Source organism: Diabrotica virgifera, chromosome 6 (assembly GCF_917563875.1).
Source record: "Diabrotica virgifera virgifera chromosome 6, PGI_DIABVI_V3a".
In the NCBI taxonomy this organism is placed as follows: Eukaryota; Metazoa; Arthropoda; class Insecta; order Coleoptera; family Chrysomelidae; genus Diabrotica; species Diabrotica virgifera.
In genome coordinates, this window is record NC_065448.1 from 40,580,225 (window position 1) to 40,600,530 (window position 20,306).

At 31.2% G+C, this 20,306-nt stretch overlaps 1 protein-coding gene across 1 annotated transcript in view; it reads right to left on the reverse strand.

Moving 5' to 3' along the window:
- LOC114340456 (coatomer subunit beta) overlaps positions 1–14,003 on the reverse strand; it is a 48,902-nt gene extending 34,899 nt beyond the window's left edge. The window contains exons 1-4 of the mRNA XM_028291201.2: positions 13,863–14,003; positions 13,702–13,798; positions 5,344–5,895; positions 1,041–1,182 (exon numbers count right to left, since the gene is read on the reverse strand). Of these exons, the coding sequence (XP_028147002.2) occupies positions 1,041–1,182; positions 5,344–5,895; positions 13,702–13,792 (785 nt within the window). The 5' untranslated portion in view covers positions 13,793–13,798; positions 13,863–14,003. The remainder of the gene's footprint in view (positions 1–1,040; positions 1,183–5,343; positions 5,896–13,701; positions 13,799–13,862) is intronic.
- Positions 14,004–20,306: the final 6,303 nt, after the last annotated feature.

Here is a 20,306-nt window from a genome sequence, read left to right on the forward strand (position 1 = left end):
CAGTAGAATAAGTGTGAACAAGATCAGAATGAAACGCAGTTTGGATTTAGAGATGGATTGCAAACAAGAGAAGCACTTTTTGCGCTGAATGTTTTGCTACAGAAATGTTGAGATCAACGTGAAGATCTCTTTGCAGGTTTTATTGATTATAAAAAGACATTTGACACAGTACATCATGGCAAGTTAATTAAAATAGTAAGAGATAAAGGAGTTGATAGCCTCGGCGTCAGGATCATTGAAAAATTATAATTGGCGTCAAACAGCGACCGTTCGTAGTATTAATAAGAGGTCAGCAAAGGAGTGTACAGAGGGTTGTGTGCTATACCCACTCTTGTTTAGTTTATACTGAAAACTGATAAATACTATCAGATATGCAGATGACATAGTTATATTGAGTAATGAAGTAAATAGATTATGTCTTTTTTAAGTCCATTAACATCGTGGGACGAGAGATGAGAGTAAATACTTATCAAAATACACAATTAAAAATTGGACAACTAATACTCAGGGTATTTAATTTTAAATATCTAGGTTGTTATATTACCGAAAAATTAGAGTAAGGAAACAAGTGTATGCTGAAAAGATCCAATTCAAAAACACCAAATAATACCATCAGGCAAAGAACCAAAATCAAAGAAATGGTAGAACATGTAACTGAAAAGAAATGGAGATGGGCAGATCATGTGGCAAGAACACCAAACTACAGATGGACTAGAAGATTATTGTAATGGCTACAAAAGAGCAGAGGTCGACTACCAACATGCTGAAGTGACGATGTAAAGAGAACTGCCGGGAACTGGATGATGATAGATCAAGACAGGGAGTGGAGAAACAAGGAGGCTTATGTTCAGCAGTATACAATAACGGCTAGATGATGAGTACTTACAGAGATGGAATTTTTCACAAAAATAAAAGAAAAATTAATGGCACACCTTTAAAATTAACACACCTAACTAACTAAATTACTACCTTTAAAACCTACGACATACAAATAGAAAATATTTTTTGTAAGCAAAATATTGCAAGATACAAGTACATACCTGACAGCAGGACTGCTTGAGTTCAACAAGTTATATATACATCTAATAAATCTAGATCTTTCCGCAGGATTGGAATGACACACCTTATATATCAACTCAACGATGACCAGTTGTAGAATATCTCCAAATGAATTTACTTGATCTAAAAATATTTTCTCTAAAGTATTATCCATAAAATAATGTAAAGGGTTAAGATCCCCCAGCGCCTTAACCCCTTAAGATAGACAAAATGCCGTCACTCCCAGAATTGATTTTTTTTTTTCATTGTTGTATGGGCTATCTATGTGATTCAAAAATAAGATTCAGCGCAATTTTAACTCCCCCTCCCCACCAAAAACGTAATTTTTCATTTTTACTCTTGTTTTTGGGTGGGATGCAATTAATTTAAGTAGTTGAGGCATAGTTGATGCTTTTATAAAACATGTCTATTTTTTGTAAAATAAGGTTGGATGTAGATAACATCAAAATGCATATAACTGGTTTTTAAGGGTTTTTTAGATTTCTCCTCTTTTATAGACTTCAAAATAGATCAAATCAATTTTTTTAGAGTTTATATATAATTAGAAGTAACTAAGTCCTTTAGGACATTCAAAAGTTGAGCTAAACACGTTCAAACCCTCAAAAAGACCCCCAAAAAAACCCTCCACATTTTTGGGGGTTTGAAAGTGTTTCTCCCATTTTTGAATGTTTTAAAGAACTTCAAACTTAAGATAAATAATAATAAATTATATATAACCATAAAAAAACCTTGATTTTATCTATTTTGAAGTCTACAAAACGGGGAAAATACCCGAAAAAACCCTAAAAACAGTTTTTTTGGGTTTTTGAAGGTGGCACAACTTACGGAAAATTTTCAAAACAAATTAGAAATATAATTTTTGATAAAATACACAAATACATAGACCTGCAGCCATCTCAAAAAAAAATTATAAGCTTTTAACTCGGGATCGGTTGCAGCGTTACAAAAAATTTAACATTTTATGCTTTTCCGTGATAACTTGATGAAAAATTGTGCAACATAACTTTCCACCCGTAAGTGCCTCGAGGGAGGGTGTAATAATGCATAGAGTTTTTTTAATTTATGCCTTTACAACTGATTAGCTTTAATAATTGTCAGAACAACATAACAAGTAAATAAAAATAATATAAAATAAGTTTCTTTAAAATTCGTATTGTTAAATTTAATCCAACGCGTAACCGATTACGTGAGAGAAAAGAGCTCGACTGTTCCAGAGACATGTTAACAATAGACCAGGCTAGGGATATGCCACTCAATGCATCGGGGTGTAACGCCAATATCAAGTACAGTGGTCTAGCTAGAGGTGGGAGTAATGGAACGACACAGACGCGGCGGCCATCATATGCTAGTAGACAAGGCGGAAACGGCGGGTTCGTTGGGAAAAATATTCCCATGAGATATTTTTGCATAATCACATTCGTGAGACATCCCAGAATAAGGTTCAAGAAGTCGCCCACGAGAAAAGTGGGCCAATTTTTTTTTAACAATTTTTTTTTAATCAAATTGCAAAAATCAATATTTTTGGCCCGGACTAATTTTTTTTAGGTTTTTTGGACCATTCTGGACAAAAAAGGTCTCTTATAATTTTTCTCTTAAGTTGATATTTTTCGAGTTATAAGCAAGTTAAAATTTGAAAAACGCGAAAATGGCCATTTTTAAGACTTAATAACTCGGTCAAAAATTATTATTTTCAAAGTCAGAAAGTGTCTAAATCAAAGTTTAAAGTCGCCCTTACATGATCCTGAAGAAATATGTGTCATTAATTTATTACTAAGCTGCTATTTTTAATTAATAACAATGAGTGGTTAGATCGTTTTGACGCTGCTGTAAATGTGAGTGCGAGTAAGATGCACAATTGGACTACTGGAATGGCTTCTCTCTCGCACTCAGTATTTACAGCCCCGCACACGTGCATGGCGCTTATTATTATTACTTAAAAATAACAGCTTAGTAATAAAATAATGACAAAAATTTCTTCAGGATCTTGTAGGGGGGGCTTTAAACTTTGATTTAGTCATATATTGACTTTCATAATAATAACTTTTAACCGAGTTATTAAGCCTTGAAAATCGCCATTTTTCGTTTTTTTTTCAATTTTAAATTGCTTATAAGTCGAAAACGATCAACTTCAGACAAAAATTATAAGAGACCTTTTTTGTCCAGAATGGTCCAAAAAATTAAAGAAAAAATTGTTCAGGCCAAAAATATTGATTCTTGCAATTTGATTAAAAAAAAATTGTTAAAAAAAATTGGCCCACTTTTCACATGGGCGACTTCTTCAACCTTATTCTGGGATGTCTCACGAATGTGATTATGTAAAAAAATCTCATGGGAATATTTTTCCCTTCGAACCCGCCGTTTTCGCCTTGTCTATAGAGAGAGAAAGCTAAGCGCCGGTAGAGAGAGATAGATAGACCATTGACCCGACAGTGGCGGCTTTTGGGGGTAGGCAGGATAGGCCGGGCCTACCTAATAATTTTAAGAGCTTTAAAATTGAAAAAGATATATTCAAAAATTATGTTAAAGCATGTAAATAACTTTTAAATGTACTAAGTCACTCAATACATCAGCGTCCCTTAAGAAAACTTTGTTATGATATTATCACAGAAAGCATCGAATCGTATTCAGGCATTTTAAATATCATTAATAGGCCCGCTCCCACCAGGCCGACCTAGCTCACATAAGATCTCCGTACAAAAATCGTTTGAAGTTAAGCAGCTTGCCGGACAATGATTTTATTTGTCGTGTTATGCTTGGTGTATAGGCCCGAATCGAACTGGCCTTCGCCCAGCCTCGTTGCCACTTTAAACATAATTATCGAATTCTAATATAAATTTTCTTTTAAATTTTGATAAAAAAAATATGTAACATAATCTTTAATTGTAACATACTTTTAGACAAACAACACAATTGTAAACAAGTGCACGTTTGCGCAAATGAGTTCAAAAAAATTCCTAAAATGCGAAAAAAAATTTGTTCGATTTTCACTGTTATTACTAATGGTTTGGCCGATCTCGGTTAATTGTTTAAAATTTTTCTTGGAATAGTGCGATAGTTTTATAATTGATACATAAAAATGAGTTTTTCTGAGGCTTTACTAAATCTGTTAAAGTTACCTTCTAAGTATTTTTATACATAAAAATAAATTTATATTTGCATATTATATATTACACATACTTGCTGGCTTGGCCTACCCAAAATTTTACCCCACCAGCCGCCACTGTGACCCGAACTGCTCCGCGTTACGCTATTTTTCGGAGCTGGCCTAATTTATGTGATATTATATATATGGACTGTTCCCGGGTTAAGAAATGCATTTTGAGGTTATGTACACTCAACCTACGAGTCTATAAAAATAGACATGTTTTATGAAAGCTTCAACGATGCGTGTGAATATTTTTGAATTTTTTAAATTGATTGCATCCCTCCTAAAAAAATAAAAACGAAAAATGTTTTTGTTTGTGGGGGAGGGGGTGAGGAAATGGAGTGGGGAAGTTAAAATTGCCCTAAGTCTTATTTTTAATCACATAGAACATACATTGATTTCTGGGAGTGAGATTTAGCCTATCTTAACTGGGAGTACACTTCGCGTCATATAAAACTGGTACACTTTTTTTTCCCAATGTAAACCTGTGTTCAGTTCAGACTGACAATCATTGTTCGTGAATCACTTCGTTGTTGCCATCACAGATAACGGAATTGCACTAAATCTAAATACAAAAAAATAACGTGTAAAATGTATATTTCGAATTGTAATACATATATTTAAATTACACACTTGTTCACTGTAAAAGTTATTCATTTTGTATTAATTTCAAATTTAATTTTTAATTTTTCCAGTGTGTTTTATTTATTGTACACAACTTAATGCAGTTTTGTCCTATAATTTACGAGAAACCATTCACACCTCTCGATTTGACATTAAACATAATAATTTAAAGTCATGTCAAGATTTATTATCTATCATTATTTTTGAATTGAAATATTTTCATAAATTATAATAAAACGCGAAGCAATGTATGGATACTTAATTGAGATGACGGAAAATTACAATTGTTTTAGTTTTTAGTATATTAAAAAATGCGGTCTGTCGCACAGCCCCGTTTCTACCTAGTTTGATATAATATTTTCGTTGAACTGGCAACGTTGTCCTAGAAATTGGAATGATACTTGTGACAAGATCAACTTACACAACTTGAAAAATACGATTTTCGGTTATAAGAGTTGTACCAGTTTTTTTTTGACGCGAAGTGTACCATGTATCCACTAATACCAGAAACTTACCTAAACATGATGCCAAATACGACAACGCCCTTTCTTGGTCAGCATGAAGAAGCATTAAAAACGCATTTCTTTTACAAGACATGTCTTGCTCACCATCCAAATAATTGGAGATCAGTTCAGGAGCATCTGGAATGAGGGCTTCAAAATTTTTGTAAATGGTAAAAATTGCCAGTACAGCATTCCTCCTCACATAGCTGTGCCTATGATCCAAACAAGCTCTAATACTGGGCATTAATGGTTCCAACAATTCTGGTTCCTTCAGTTTGCACAAGAAGCGAAGTGTAGAACCTCTCAAAAATTCATTTGGGTGTTGCAGATCTTTTCTATAGGCATCACATACCAAAATCATCTCTTGTAGTAGTTTACCTTCTGGATTTGTTTTTGGAACTATTTCCCAGAAAATCAATAATAGTTTTTTTGCCAAATGATCTTGTAGAGGTAAAACGTTTCTTATAATGGTCATTAGGAATCCATTCGGCAACCTTTCTCCTGCCAGAATCATGTGAATTATTTTTTCTAATGCTCTTATTTTTACTTTAACCTCACCCTTTTCTGAAACAAAATATACAGTTAGTTAATGGAATAGAATACAGAATAGGGAACTTGCATAAAATTTTAAATTCGAAAAAAATGTTATAAATCACAACATAACATAGTTTAGAACCTGTATCAAAGATAAAAAAGTTTTGTTTGTCTTTCGTTTGGCCCCTAAAGACGACTAAAAATTCAACTTATACCAGCCACCCCAAAACGCGTCGTGACGTCACGCCGTTGTATGTTTACATTCTATACCAATTGTATATATAATTTTAAATTAGACATTATAAACGTCAGTAAAAAATACAGTTATGTGACGTTAAAAGTGTTTTTGATCGTTTGAACTATTCATAGAAAATTTGAACTTTTACAAAATGGTTTTATTTTCAATAGTAAACCTTCTTTCCTTTCCTTCAAAAACTGTATCAAACTCCAATCTCAAACTGGTATACAGGGTGTTTCATTAATAATTGTCCATATAGTAACTGGAGAAACCTTAGCACAAAATACGAAGATTTAACCTAAAACACTTAAATAAAATGTGGTTCCTTACTGAGTTACAGGGTGTTTTATCTAAAAATTTAAAAACTATTTTTGCTCAGCATTTTGAAATTATTCGACGTATCCTTTTCATACTTGGCAAGAAATATAGGTACTATACAAACTACTAAATTATGTTAAACAAACGTTTCTGGCTATTACCAGAGGCGTACGACGAAGGAAAGTGAATGGTTGACCCCTTCCAAATTCTACGCCACTGGCGGAATTGTTATTTTAGTTCAATTTTTGGATTATCCAATACTTTCTATGAAAATAATATACTCTTTATAAATTCGTAACGATAAAGTCATTAGTTTTCGAGATCTTTGAAGTCAAAAATGAAACGACACGGTTATTTTGATTAATGTATTGTGTCGCTTCGTATTTAATTTCAAATATCTCGAAAACTAATCATTTTATCGTTACGAATGAAGAGTATATTATTTACATAAAAAGTATTGGAAAATCAAAAAAATACACTAAAACAGCAATTTCGTCAGTGGCGTAGAATTTGGGAAGGGTCAACCAGCCACTATCCCCAGTCGTACGCCTCTGGCAGTAGCTAGAAACGTTTATTTACCTTAATTTAGTAGGGTGTACAGTACCTACACTTTCTGCCAATTATAATAAGGATACGCCAAATAGTTTTAAAGTACTGGGTACAAATAATTTTTAAATTTTAATCATATGAATCATATCATAAATTAAGCAAAATAACTGTGCCTTTTAATATTTAACTTCAAATATCTCGAAAACTAATGACTTTATCGTTACCAATGAAGAGTATATTATTTACGTAGAATGTATTGAAAATATAAAAATGGCACTAAAATAGTAATTTCTCCAGTGGCGTACAATTTGAGAAGGGTCAACCATTCACTATCCCCTGTCGTAAGCCTCTGGTAGTAGCTAGAAACGTATATTTATCATAATTTAGTAGGGTGTATAGTAGTCGCACTTTCAGCCAAGTATGAAAAGGATACGTCGAATAGTATTAAAATGCTGAGCAAAAATAGTTTTTAAATTTTTAGATAAAACACCCTGTAACTCAGTAAGGAACCACATTTTATTTAAGTGTTTTAGAAGGTTAAATCTTCGTATTTTGTGCTAAGGTTTCTCCAGGTACTATATGGACAATTATTAATGAAACACCCTGTATATTATTACACAAACTGGTATACAGGGTGTCCCGAAAAGATTGGTCATAAATTATACCAGATATTCTGCAGTCAAAAATAGTTCGATTGAACCTAACTTACCTTAGTACAAATGTGCTCATAAAAAAAGTTACAGCCGTTTGAAGTTACAAAATAAAAATCGATTTTTTCCAATATATCGAAAACTATCAGCGATTTTTTATTGAAAATGGACATATATCATTCTCATGGAAGAAGCATCTTAAAGCAAAATTATAGTGAGATTTGTCCACCCATAAACATTTTATGGGGGTTTTGTTCCCTTAAACCCCCCCAAACTTTTGTGTACGTTCCAATTAATTCATTATTGTGGTACCATTAGTTAAACACAACGTTTTTAAAACTTTTTTGCCTCTTAGTATTTTTTCTATAAGCGAGTTTTTATCGAGATGCGGCTTCTTTTTTAATATATTTACATACAAATTTTATGGGGGTTTTGTCCCTTTAAACCCCCCAAATGTTTGTGTACGTTCCAATTAAACTATTATTGTGGTACCATTAGTTAAACACAGTGTTCTTAAAACTTTTTTGCCTTTTAGTCTTTTTTTGATAAGTCACCTTTTATCGAGATGTGGCTTCTTTTTCAAAATATACCCAAAAATGTACATTATAAATAAATTTTCAGATTATAACAGGTCTCTATAATAAATCGTACTTAACCATATACAAATATGTGGTGGATTCGACAAATATTCAAAATATCTCGATAAACACTGCCTGATCGAAAAAGTAATAAGAGGCAAAAAAGTTTTAAAAACACTGTGTTTAACTAATGGTGCCTCAATAATAATTTAATTGGAACATACACAAAAGTTTGGGCGGGTTTAAGGGAACAAAACCCCCATAAAATTTTTATGGAGTGCACAAATTTCACTTTAATTTTTTTTTAAGATGTTGCTGCCATAAGAATGCCACATGTCCATTTTCAATACAAAATCTCTAAAAGTTTTCGATATATGAAAAAAAAATCGATTTTCATTTTGTAACTTCAAAGGGCTGTAACTTTTTTTGTGTGTACTATTGTATATAGGTAAGTGAGGTTCAATCAACCTATTTTTGACCCCAGAATCTGTGGTATAATTTATGACCAATCTTTTCGGGACACCCTGTATATTATTACAACGACATACAGTAAATGTCATTAGAATATAACTATTTTTCCTTTATTCCCCGACGACGAGCTGGCCAAATACCCAAGTAGGTGGAAGCCAATAAACTAAAGAAGGAGAAGAAGAATATACCTAAATATAACGCTGTGTCTAGGTACACGCTAACGTGTACGCAAATAAAAAAGTTAGTGTCAGAGTGTTGGAATTTGTTTAATCGCGTTGTGTTACACTTTAATTTTAATATTGATTAGTAAAGAGATTTCTTATTTTTTATTTGTTTAGTGTTTTATTTTTAAATTAACTATGCAGTGTGGACAATTATTTAGTTGTTTTAATGAGTTAAACAACATTTTAAAACATTATGAAAAAGTTAAGAGACTATAAATTAATATATATTTTTTAGTTATAAGTGAAATAGTAGTACCGTCCAAAATTAAAATAAAAGGAAGACCTAAAGCTTTCACAATAATATTTAACTTGTTTTGAAGCTATTTCCTTGTGGCATTTTTGTAATCAACTATTCTAAATGGGAACTAAGCCACAATTTAACTAAAAAAATAAATCGGACGTCATTGTCAAAATACAAAATATTATTAAATTAAACAAAAATGTTGTTGCTTATTAAAAAAATTTTTCTAATAATTTATTTAATCTGACTAATTTTTGTATTTTGACAATGACATCCGATTTGGACGTCAAAACGTTAATAAAATCATTTTTTTAGTTAAATTTGTGGCTTATTTCCCATTTAGAATAGTTGATTATAATAATTAACTAACATATAAAAATTATTTTAACAATATTTTGTACGTGTCATGTCAACTAAATACATATATTTATTTTGCTAACCTAAATATATACTTTTATATATACATTGATTTATTACAATTAAGTTTGAAACATCTGAATAGTTCTGCTTCCCTTCCCCTAACAAATATTTTTCTATCAAACAAACACTAACATATCAAAATAGCATGTACCAAAATATACAGTCACTGCGCACGCTAAATAATGACGTCACTGGCTTGATGAAGTTTAATTCGCGTGTACCTAACTTTTTTATTTGCGCACACGTTAGCGTGTACCTAGACACAGCGAAATATAACCATAATAATAACTAATGTAAAACTATGTGACGTCACGGCACGTCGTTTGAACTATTTTACACCGCAGAAGACTTTAAATATGTATTTCTAAGTTATTACGAGTTTTTGAAGCATGAAATTTTGCAAATCGCCTTTTTAAACAAAACTGAACATTATTATGAATAAAAAAAAATGTGCAAGTTCCCTATTCTTTTATTGAGATGAATATTTTCAAAAATATGATTCAGGTTTTAATTCATCAATTTATAAATTCTGGTATCATTCCCTATCAACTCAACAAACTCGATAAAGTTAAAGGGAACCTTAAAAAACGTCAAGAACAAAATGAGAAAGATATGTTAAAGGTACACCTGTGGAAAAATTATAATTCTGCACAAAAAATCTAGACAAAATTAAACATAAAAGCCTTTGTTAATTTATTATCAAAATGGTGGATTGAGAACTATAATTCATTCGCTTTCAAGATGAGCTAAGACGCCAGTTTCAGACACCTGATTCCTGATTCGTGGGTTTTTCGTGTTGTTGCAGCTTGTCATTGGTAGCTAACATATTTCTTTGTTTTTTTTATTTCCACGGGACAAGCCCAATACAGTTACAATTTTTTACAAATTTTGGAACAATTTAGTAGGGACTAAAGATAAGTCATATATATAACACATAAAATATAATAGTTAAAATAGTTAAAAGAAATAAATTACACACAGACAAACTAGAAACAGACTGGTAAGGGTGGACAAAACAAAACAATTAAGAGGCAATATTAATTTGTTGCAAGTCGTGTATAAATTGGTTAGGTGTGGAACTAAAATTAAGTATTCAGTATTTTGATTTGCTAGATGTAACATTCTAGTTATAGGTTCATTGAGGCCATAATTACATCGATGAAATGGTACATGAAAAGTGTTTTCAACTGCATTTCGAGTACTGTATGAAGGAACTTTAAAACCAACCTTAGACAATAAATAATGACTATTTGCTGTACCATTTAACAAACTATACAGAATTTTCAAATCATGGTGATAACAACATTCTTCCAGGGTATTGATATTTATGTATGCTCCAATTTCTTCATAACTGGAAAACCTGTTACTCCCATTAATAGCTCTAATTTTAAATCCCAAATACCTAAGGAACTTATTTTGAACTTGTTCAATTTTTTCTGTGTAAACATTATAGTAAGGTGACCGAATACTACAACAGTATGACAAGTGAGGTCTAACAAGAGAACAGTATAACAATTTTAGGGTATTGGGGCTTTTAAAATTATAGCAGTTTCGTTTCATGAAGCCAAGCATCTGTAATGCCTTTGAAATAATAGAATCAATATCATCTGCGAATTTTAGCGATTGTCAAACAATATATAACTTCCTTTCTAACGAACGACAAGCTGTGAGGACACAAAAAACCCACGAATCAGGCGTGTGAAACTGGTTTTATTAGCTCATCTTGAAAACGAATGAACTATAACTAAAATTTCTGGAAATTGTCATAGCTCAATGTAATTATCATATTTCATCATTCTGGTCGAAACTTGAATAACTTGTGAGCTATACAGAATTAGGTCTTACTGGTCATAATGTGTTTAATGACATAATTGTGCAGAAAATTATAATTCCTGATTGTGAATTAGAACAAATTTTTGTATCATTGAAAATTAACAAAAGTGCATAGTTTTGGGTGGAGTTTATATCACTCTATCATCGGACCTAAATGTCTACATGTTGCATTGCAGTTCAGTTGAATGTTATGGAGAAACTTAAAAACTTGCGTCTTGTGATTATAATTTACCAAATGCTTCCTGGAGTAATAACAACTTGGGTTTAAATGTTGAATTCCCTGATGACTCTCCAGCTGTGTACTTGGTCAATTTTTTTGGATATTTTAACATGTTTCAAATGGATAATTTATTTCAACTTCTTGATTTCTATTTGATAATAGTATACCTACAACATTTGGCTATAGTTGTGGAATTGGCCGGTTTTGAAAAGCATTATCAACTGAACTATGTGGAATTTTATTATAATTTTAAAAATGCATATTATGGAGGATTAAATAATTACTTTTCCAGTATTAACTACTTAACCTGGGAGCAGTTGTGCTGTTAGAAAAAATCTAACACTTTATCCTTTTCTGTGATAACTTGATGAAAAATTAGCTTTAAAATTGTTAGAAATAGATATTTTTAACATAACAAGTAAATAAGAATATTATAAAATAGAAATTTGTTTTAAATTCATATTGTGAGATTTTACTGGGTTAAGGCAATATCCTGTGTCTGACACAGAGGTGATAATGGTCATAAGATAGTTAATTTATTTGGTATTTTTTCTCAACTACAGTAAAACCTCCATTAACCAAAAAATTGGGTGGGGGAGAGCAATAATTACGTTTAAATAACATTGTTTTTTGTATCAAATTACATAGTCAGTTGAAATCCGACTCATCCATAAGGATCTCATAATGTTTTATAAAATACTACACTCCAATAATTTTGGTCCTCAACTATTGGAGAAAATTAGCCTCCATGTTTCCAGTAAACAAACGAGGCTAAATCAACCTTTTTACATTAGACCCCATCGCACTAACTACAGACACAACTCCTTCATGTTCAGAACACCTAGGCTTGCTAACAAATATTCGGAGGGTTTAGATTGTTATAGTTTTCCAAATGAATTTAAAGCTCAGCTTACAAACTGTGTGTGATAACTTGATATCCTTGTTTGTTATTTAATGTTCCTAGTTTGTATGATTAAAAATTTTAAATTTACTTTAGGTTAGGTTATAAATCACCTGTGATTAATGTTTATACTGTATTTTAATTGGGTGATTGCCCATTGATAAATAAAATAAAATAAATAAATAGTCTTCTTGGTCAAAGTGGGTTGTAAAAAATTATATGAGGTGATTTTGTAACGTTTCCTTTAATATGTAAATACAGAACAAAGCAATAAAATTAAGGAAAATGAACATGTTTTCAACACATTAAGCGCTGAACTATAAGTATTTTGCGATTGGTCCGTGGTGTCTTAAAAAATTACAGTTTCCAATACAGCTATGCCCAGTGAATAATATCTATACACACAGCGCACTGTACCTGACTACTGTGTATATATTTTATACACAAAGTGCTTAAGGTGTAAAAAAAAATTTTTTAATCTTCTATTTTCTTTTGTGTTTTTGAAGATCTGATATGGACAATATTGTGGCCAATTTAATATTTTAAAATGAATCTCATCAAGAACAGTATTTACCATTCCAGCGACATGAGGATGTGTGTTATCATGAATCTGTCATATTCAATATAGCTGGCAAATGGCAAAACATGATCTTCTAAAATGTTTTCAACATACGCCTCAGATGTCATTCACCCAATCACCTCCACAAGTTCGGTATGTCGTTTCGAAGCAATATTGCTCCATGGTACTATTGCCACTACCAAAACCTCAGGCTCTGCATGAGGTTACAACTCATACAGAGCTAGTTACAGGTAGTGCAACTAGAAGAATTTCCTCAACAAAAAATAGTTGAGTTTGAATTCTAGAAAAATTCGGACAGAAGTGAATAACCTAAATAGCATTGGTACATTAAAAAATAAAAAGAAATGATACAATGAAATAATTTCATGATGAAATAAATAATTACTAATTGAAATAATGTATAAAAAGAAATTTAGCAGAAAAACAGCTTTCTACTGACAAGGGGTACTAAATTTACATATACACATTCCTTTTATAACAAACATCTCATCAAAACCATGTTTATTCCATTCAAATTAATAATCTAAGCAGGAAATCAAAGCATATAAATATAAAAATTAACTAAACATTCTAGAATTAACTTCAAAAATGTATAAATGAATTGTTAGCTTACCTAAATCCATTTTTAGTTGCATTTCATTGTAGGGCTCCGAATCTGTTGGCAAGTTTATTAGTGTGTAACAAGGTTGTTCTACCGCGGTCATTTTCGTCTAAAACAAGAAATATACATAATGTAATACAGTTCACAAAGAATTTTATAATGTAATTACTTACACGTTATTATGTACTCTTAATAAATCAATTTTAATTATGTTTTTCGGTAATTTTACTCAAAAGTCAGGCTAAACATTACAGACGTGTCAGATTGTTGACGTTTTGATGCGACGTATGTTACAGTTGACGTTGACAAATGACTTGACTAATTTCTTCTCTTTGTTCAGTCTTCTCCTATTGAGAAATACAGTGACATGGGCGGTCATCGGCACGTAAAAGACGGATAACAATAGATTGTGAAATTGAAATAAAAAGAGATGAAACTAGTAGAGGTGGGAAATTATCATTATCAATACAAACCTATGAATTTTTATCACTTTTTTTAATTTATATTGGTAATGGTAATATATATATATATATATATATATATATATATATATATATATATATATATATATATATATATATATATATATATATATATATATATATATATATATAGATACAAGTTTTTATTGAGGTTGCAGTCAGTGTAAGGGGCAGGATGAGAGAAACTCTTTGTTACAATCGAGCTTTCGCAAAATTTATTTGCTTCGTCAAGATTAGCTAAAATGAGTATATAATTATAAATACAATGAAATTAAAGATAAAAGAACATTGTATAAAAAAGCACAAAAACTTACAACGTGAGGTTAGTTCATTAATTTAACATTTCCACAAAACATAATTATATAAAAATATCCTTATTTTAATCGTTTCCAAATTTCAATGTTTTAATTTTTACAATTTCTAATGAAAAATTTTGATTTATTAATTTAGTTCTAAATTTGATTAATGCCAGAAAGACACTCAATTAATGTCAATAAGACATTAAATAGGTATCTGTTCATTTTATTTTAATTTTTTATTAAATTATTTTATTTAATTATTCTGGCATTAATCAAATTTAGAACTAAATTAATAAATCAAAATTTTTCATTAGAAATTGTAAAAATTAAAACATTGAAATTTGGAAACGATTAAAATAAGGATATTTTTATATAATTATGTTTTGTGGAAATGTTAAATTAATGAACTAACCTCACGTTGTAAGTTTTTGTGCTTTTTTATACAATGTTCTTTTATCTTTAATTTCATTGTATTTATAATTATATACTCATTTTAGCTAATCTTGACGAAGCAAATAAATTTTGCGAAAGCTCGATTGTAACAAAGAGTTTCTCTCATCCTGCCCCTTACACTGACTGCAACCTCAATAAAAACTTGTATCTACATATTGTCAGTCAATAATACCAAACTACTTTATATATATATATATAGTTATTTTTTTTTTATATCTTATCGACCGTTTAATGAGTAAAAAAGGTGTTATTTATCAGGTTATGCGGTCACAAAATGAAAACGATTCTATTTTCTTGAAAACTCTATATTTCGCCAATGGTTATTGGCTTCCTCAGGAGTACACAAAAATTTTAATCAAAAATAATAAATAATTGAAAAATACTTACAAATAAATCAAAAACTTACAGAGCGAAATCGTTAAGATAAATGCCAACACATTATAGGATTAAATTTTGAAGAACTATTAACTATTTTGTTAGATATTATCGTTTTAATTTTTATTTAGAGGTAAACTTGTGTAATTATTTTTTTTGACGTTATTATGAAGTTTTCAAAATATTGCAATAGATATTACTAAGGTTACTCGTGTCAGTTTTATAGTTAATAGAATTTCTACTTTGAATAATATGATACATCTCGAGAAACAGCCTATCTTTGTAATTTGTTAACGATTCTAATATTTTTACGTTTTCATAATCAAACTGGTGGCCTGTTTGTATAAAATGTTCGACAACAGCGCATGTGTTGTTTTTTCTTTTGCAGTCACTTTTATGTTGACTAATGCGCTGTTTTAACCATTGACTTGTTTGTCCAATATAATATCCCTGGCAACCTAAACACTGTAATTGATATATAACATTGCTGTTATACATGACTGGTGTCCTATCTTTAATTTTAGAAAATATGGTTTTTGATTTTAGGTTGCTGTATTTGCTAATTTTTATATTTGGGTAGTCTTTAAACAGGGAAGTTAGTTGATTAGTTAAATTTGGAATATACGGAAGTTTTTTATATTTAATATTTTGTGGAGGATGATCTAATTGTCCATCATAAAATCGTGTGTTGAATATTAGTTGTTTTAAGATAGATTTAGGGTAACCGTTATTTAGAAACAATTGAAATAATTTGTTTTTGTTTTGGTATAAAAATTGTTCATCACTGATTTGTTCTATTCTATTTTTCATGGCAATAACGGTATTAAACTTTTGACTTTTAGGATGATTAGATGCAAAATTTAAAAACCATCCTGATGTTGTAGGCTTTTGATACCAGTCTAGAATAATATGATTGTTTGCTTTGCGGATGACTTTGCTGTCTAGAAACGGTACACTATTGTCTTTTTCGATTTCAACAGTAAACTGAATGTTTTGGTTAAATGAATTAAAAACTTGTAACGTTGTTTGTATATGATCTTGTGGGACAGCGCAAATTATATCATCAACATATTTATATAGGAAAGGTAGCTTAAAGGGCAAATTAGTGACAACTTCTGTTATTAAATGATCTAAAACAATCTGAACCAAAATCGGACTGATCGGACTACCCATTGGTGTTCCAAAAATTTGACGGTAAAAATATTATTAAAAGAAAAGTATGTGTTTTGGAAAATAAATTTAATTAAATTTAAGAAATTTTCTTTGGATATCCTTGTCTGATCTTCAATCAATTCCCACTTTGACTCTATTATCGAATATACCAAATTTTCTGGAATATTAGTAAAGAGTGAAACTACATCTAGAGAAATCAGTACATATATACAAATTTTTTTTATATATATATATATATATATATATATATATATATATATATATATTAATATAACACAAAACTTTTATCTATGTTTACTTTATATTTCCCACCTGTGACAGGTGAATTTTATAAAATTCTTTCGCTGACGACCTTGGTAATATCCTTGGTATCGCCGTAAGAGGAAAAACACTCACACGTAAAGTCGAGAATGGCTTTAAACGTATGTCAACTTTCTACAAACAAAACTCATTAAAGCCAAACCTCATTAAAACCCATACCTCATATGTGCATTCCATCTCAACAACCATTTGGCGCATGTAAAACTGAATATATCTTGGGAGGGACAACACTTGGAACATACTGATATACAAAAATATCTTGGAGTCATACTAGACCGGTCACTAAAACATAAATATAAATTCCACTCTCAGTACAAGACAAGAGTACAATACAGAATGTTTCTACAAGGAACAACCTTCTCCGGAAACTTGTAGGTAGCAAGTGGTGTGCAAAGCCACAGGTCTTAAAATCAACAGCTGAGGCCTTATGTTTCTCAGCAGGGGAATGTGCTTGTCTTGGTTCATATGCCGTCTGTGGTAGATCTAGACATACCTAACAAAGTCACCACGGCATTAAAGGATGAAACATGTAGAATAACTACCGGCTGTATGAAATTTACTACCCCTCTGAAGAATAGATCTGGCTAGGGATATGCTAACGGGGTGTAACGTCGATATCAAGTATGGTGATCTAGCTATCTTTGTCTGTCGTGCGAGTGTGAGCGTATCTACCAAGAGGTGAGAGTAATGGAACGACAGTTACACAGAGGCGGCAGCCATCATATGCTAGAGAGAGAAAGCTAAGCGCCAGTAGAGACAGATAGATAGACCACCGACCCGAACTGCTCCGAGTTACGCCATTTTTCGGAGTTGGCCAAATCTATGTGTATAAGATCTTTGATCACCAGACAACCGTAGATGCGCCTCGCAATACGTGCGGAGAAGTTCAGACAAACTTTAGTTGAAAGGCACGAATTATACGGATTTGGCGAACCGCCAGGAACCAGCAGCCACCAAGGAAAAGGTTTATGAAACGTCAGCGTCGAACCACCCGAACGGTCCCCTTTACACCCAGAACCACCTAATGGAATAAACCTGGACTGGAGAACCTGGCGGACACCCAACCGCATACACACAGGTGTTGCCCCTCTAAAATAAAAGCTGATTAATAGTGGGGTCTGAAAACATTTATAAGATAACAAAACGCACTTTGTTAATGTTGGGAAATACAGAATGTGGAGCACCTGGAGAGTATGCAGACTTTGCCCATCACAGTGCTCCCTCGGTGATTTATGGCTCACAAATTCTAATTGTGTAGACGTATGCCGATACTGGGCAGAAAAGCTGTAGGAGGATACAGATTCAAAAAATTTAGAAAAATGTTATCTGGACTTGGGAGCAGCAACTTTATAGGATCTGGCGTATTTATAGGTTGTAATACATACTATTGTTTAAGAGGTATATACTCGTTTTTAATACATCCAACACCTGATAAGGTAAAAATAAGGGGAAAAAGAAGTACGAAAAGTTATTTTAAAGATATATTCAAACATAAATTAGTATTATACAAATATGTAAGTACTATTTACATTAAGTATAGTTACTGCTAACAAAACAAGATATTTTTAACAAAATGGTGTTTAGAAATTATAAATAGGTGTAACCTGTGAGAACATAAAAAAAAACAGAAAATCGTTAACTATAAACAGTATGAGTATCTCTAGTTTATTTCAAACAATCACACCGGACATTATTAAAACTACAATTGTTAACTTTATCAACTAAATATACCTGGGATAAGTAACATTAAAGCCTAAGTCAAATCTAAATACCCACATAACAATTTCATGTTCTTAGTAGATTCATAGAACATACTTTTCAGAAAAAGTATATACTGGAGAATATGCGTAATTACCATTGCGAATGTGCAGAGCACATACTGAGTATATACTACATTACAGTACTTAAACGTTCTATGTATATACTTAGAATGTACTACGGCACTATTCTTTTCAGTATATACTAAGAATATACTTTTTAGAACATTCCAAGGACGTGCTATAAACCTTCTATTTATATACTTAGAACGTACTACCGCACATCTTTTTAGTTTATACTAAGAACGTACTTTTTAGAATATTCCAAGGAAGTGCTATAAACCTTCTATTTATATACTTAGAACGTACTACTGCACATCTTTGTATTAGAAGAATATTTTTTTAAGGATATTCTAAGAAAGTGCTATCAAGTGCTATATTGCTCAGATGTATGTTTTCAGCATCACCTAATCTCATCTTAGGTTCTACTGGTTCTACCAAATACCTAATTATATTTACATATTTTAATGGCAAATGAGAATGTAGTTAGTACCTACATTCTGCAATATTACTTAAAAAGTAAGTACATATTTATACATTTTAGTTATTTATATAAACTATTATATTATAATATTTAGCTAAACTAAACTATGTATGAGTAACTAAAATTTATATACTTATATATTGTACTTACTTATATGTATTTATTAAATAATATTGAGTTACCAAAATAGATTATTATACTTATTTTGAAGCACCGCAAACAAAATAAAGGAGATTATGTATGTTCTTTAGTCCTAGTACTTTATCATTAGTCTTCATCCTTAACACTGCATAGATACAAATGTCTATTTTCGATTTCATATTTTACCGTTGTTCAGGTAAGAAATGGTCAGAATAAGACAAGACGGGGATAGGGGGATGGGGGATATGTATTGTGGAATAACAACCCAAGTAGCAATTTGTCGACGCGACAACGTTGTCTACCGCGTGGCAACGTTTTGTTACAACGTTTTCATTGCCTAGAAGACGACCCTATTCTGCACTAATTTGGTGGACGATTTTTGAGTTGTCTTGACGTTGCCTAGGCAACCTCCTGTGAAGCAATATCGTTTCGTAAGCGTTGCATAAGACAACTGAAGCGACTATAAAAAGAACCTGCGCGTGCAATGGTTGCTCAAGAAGTCAGACTGGTTATGTTTTTTTACCTATATTTTTAACACCTGTATGGTGAATGCGAAAACCAAAAAGTTAACTATTTTGACATCGTATTAGGTATTTAAATTTATATAAATACATAAAGGACTTAAACAAAATTACCTGATGTGAAATTTATAAACGCATCTCAGATTACCGTCAAATATGGATATTTCACCTTTAAAAAATACACGCGCTCCTTTTTTATGACATTTTTGACAAAAAAATGCACATTTAAAAAAATCAAATTTTAATATAAAAGTCAAAATTTATGTTAAAGATCTTCTGTATAAATTTAATGTATTGATGGTGCTTTTAAAGGTATCAGAAAATGCCTGCATTTTTTATATATTCTGTTTTCATTTTCTTTACATCCCAAAAATCTCAAGTAAAACCAAAATGGTGCATTAAACAGCGGCGGCTCGTGGGTCAATCTTCAGGGGGGTCATTTTGGTTTGAAAACTTCAAACTGTTGATTTTTTAAAGTATTTAAAAGATCTTTTAGCATTTATATTTTAGATAAAAAATACAGACTTAGATAAAACTCAATACTATTTACC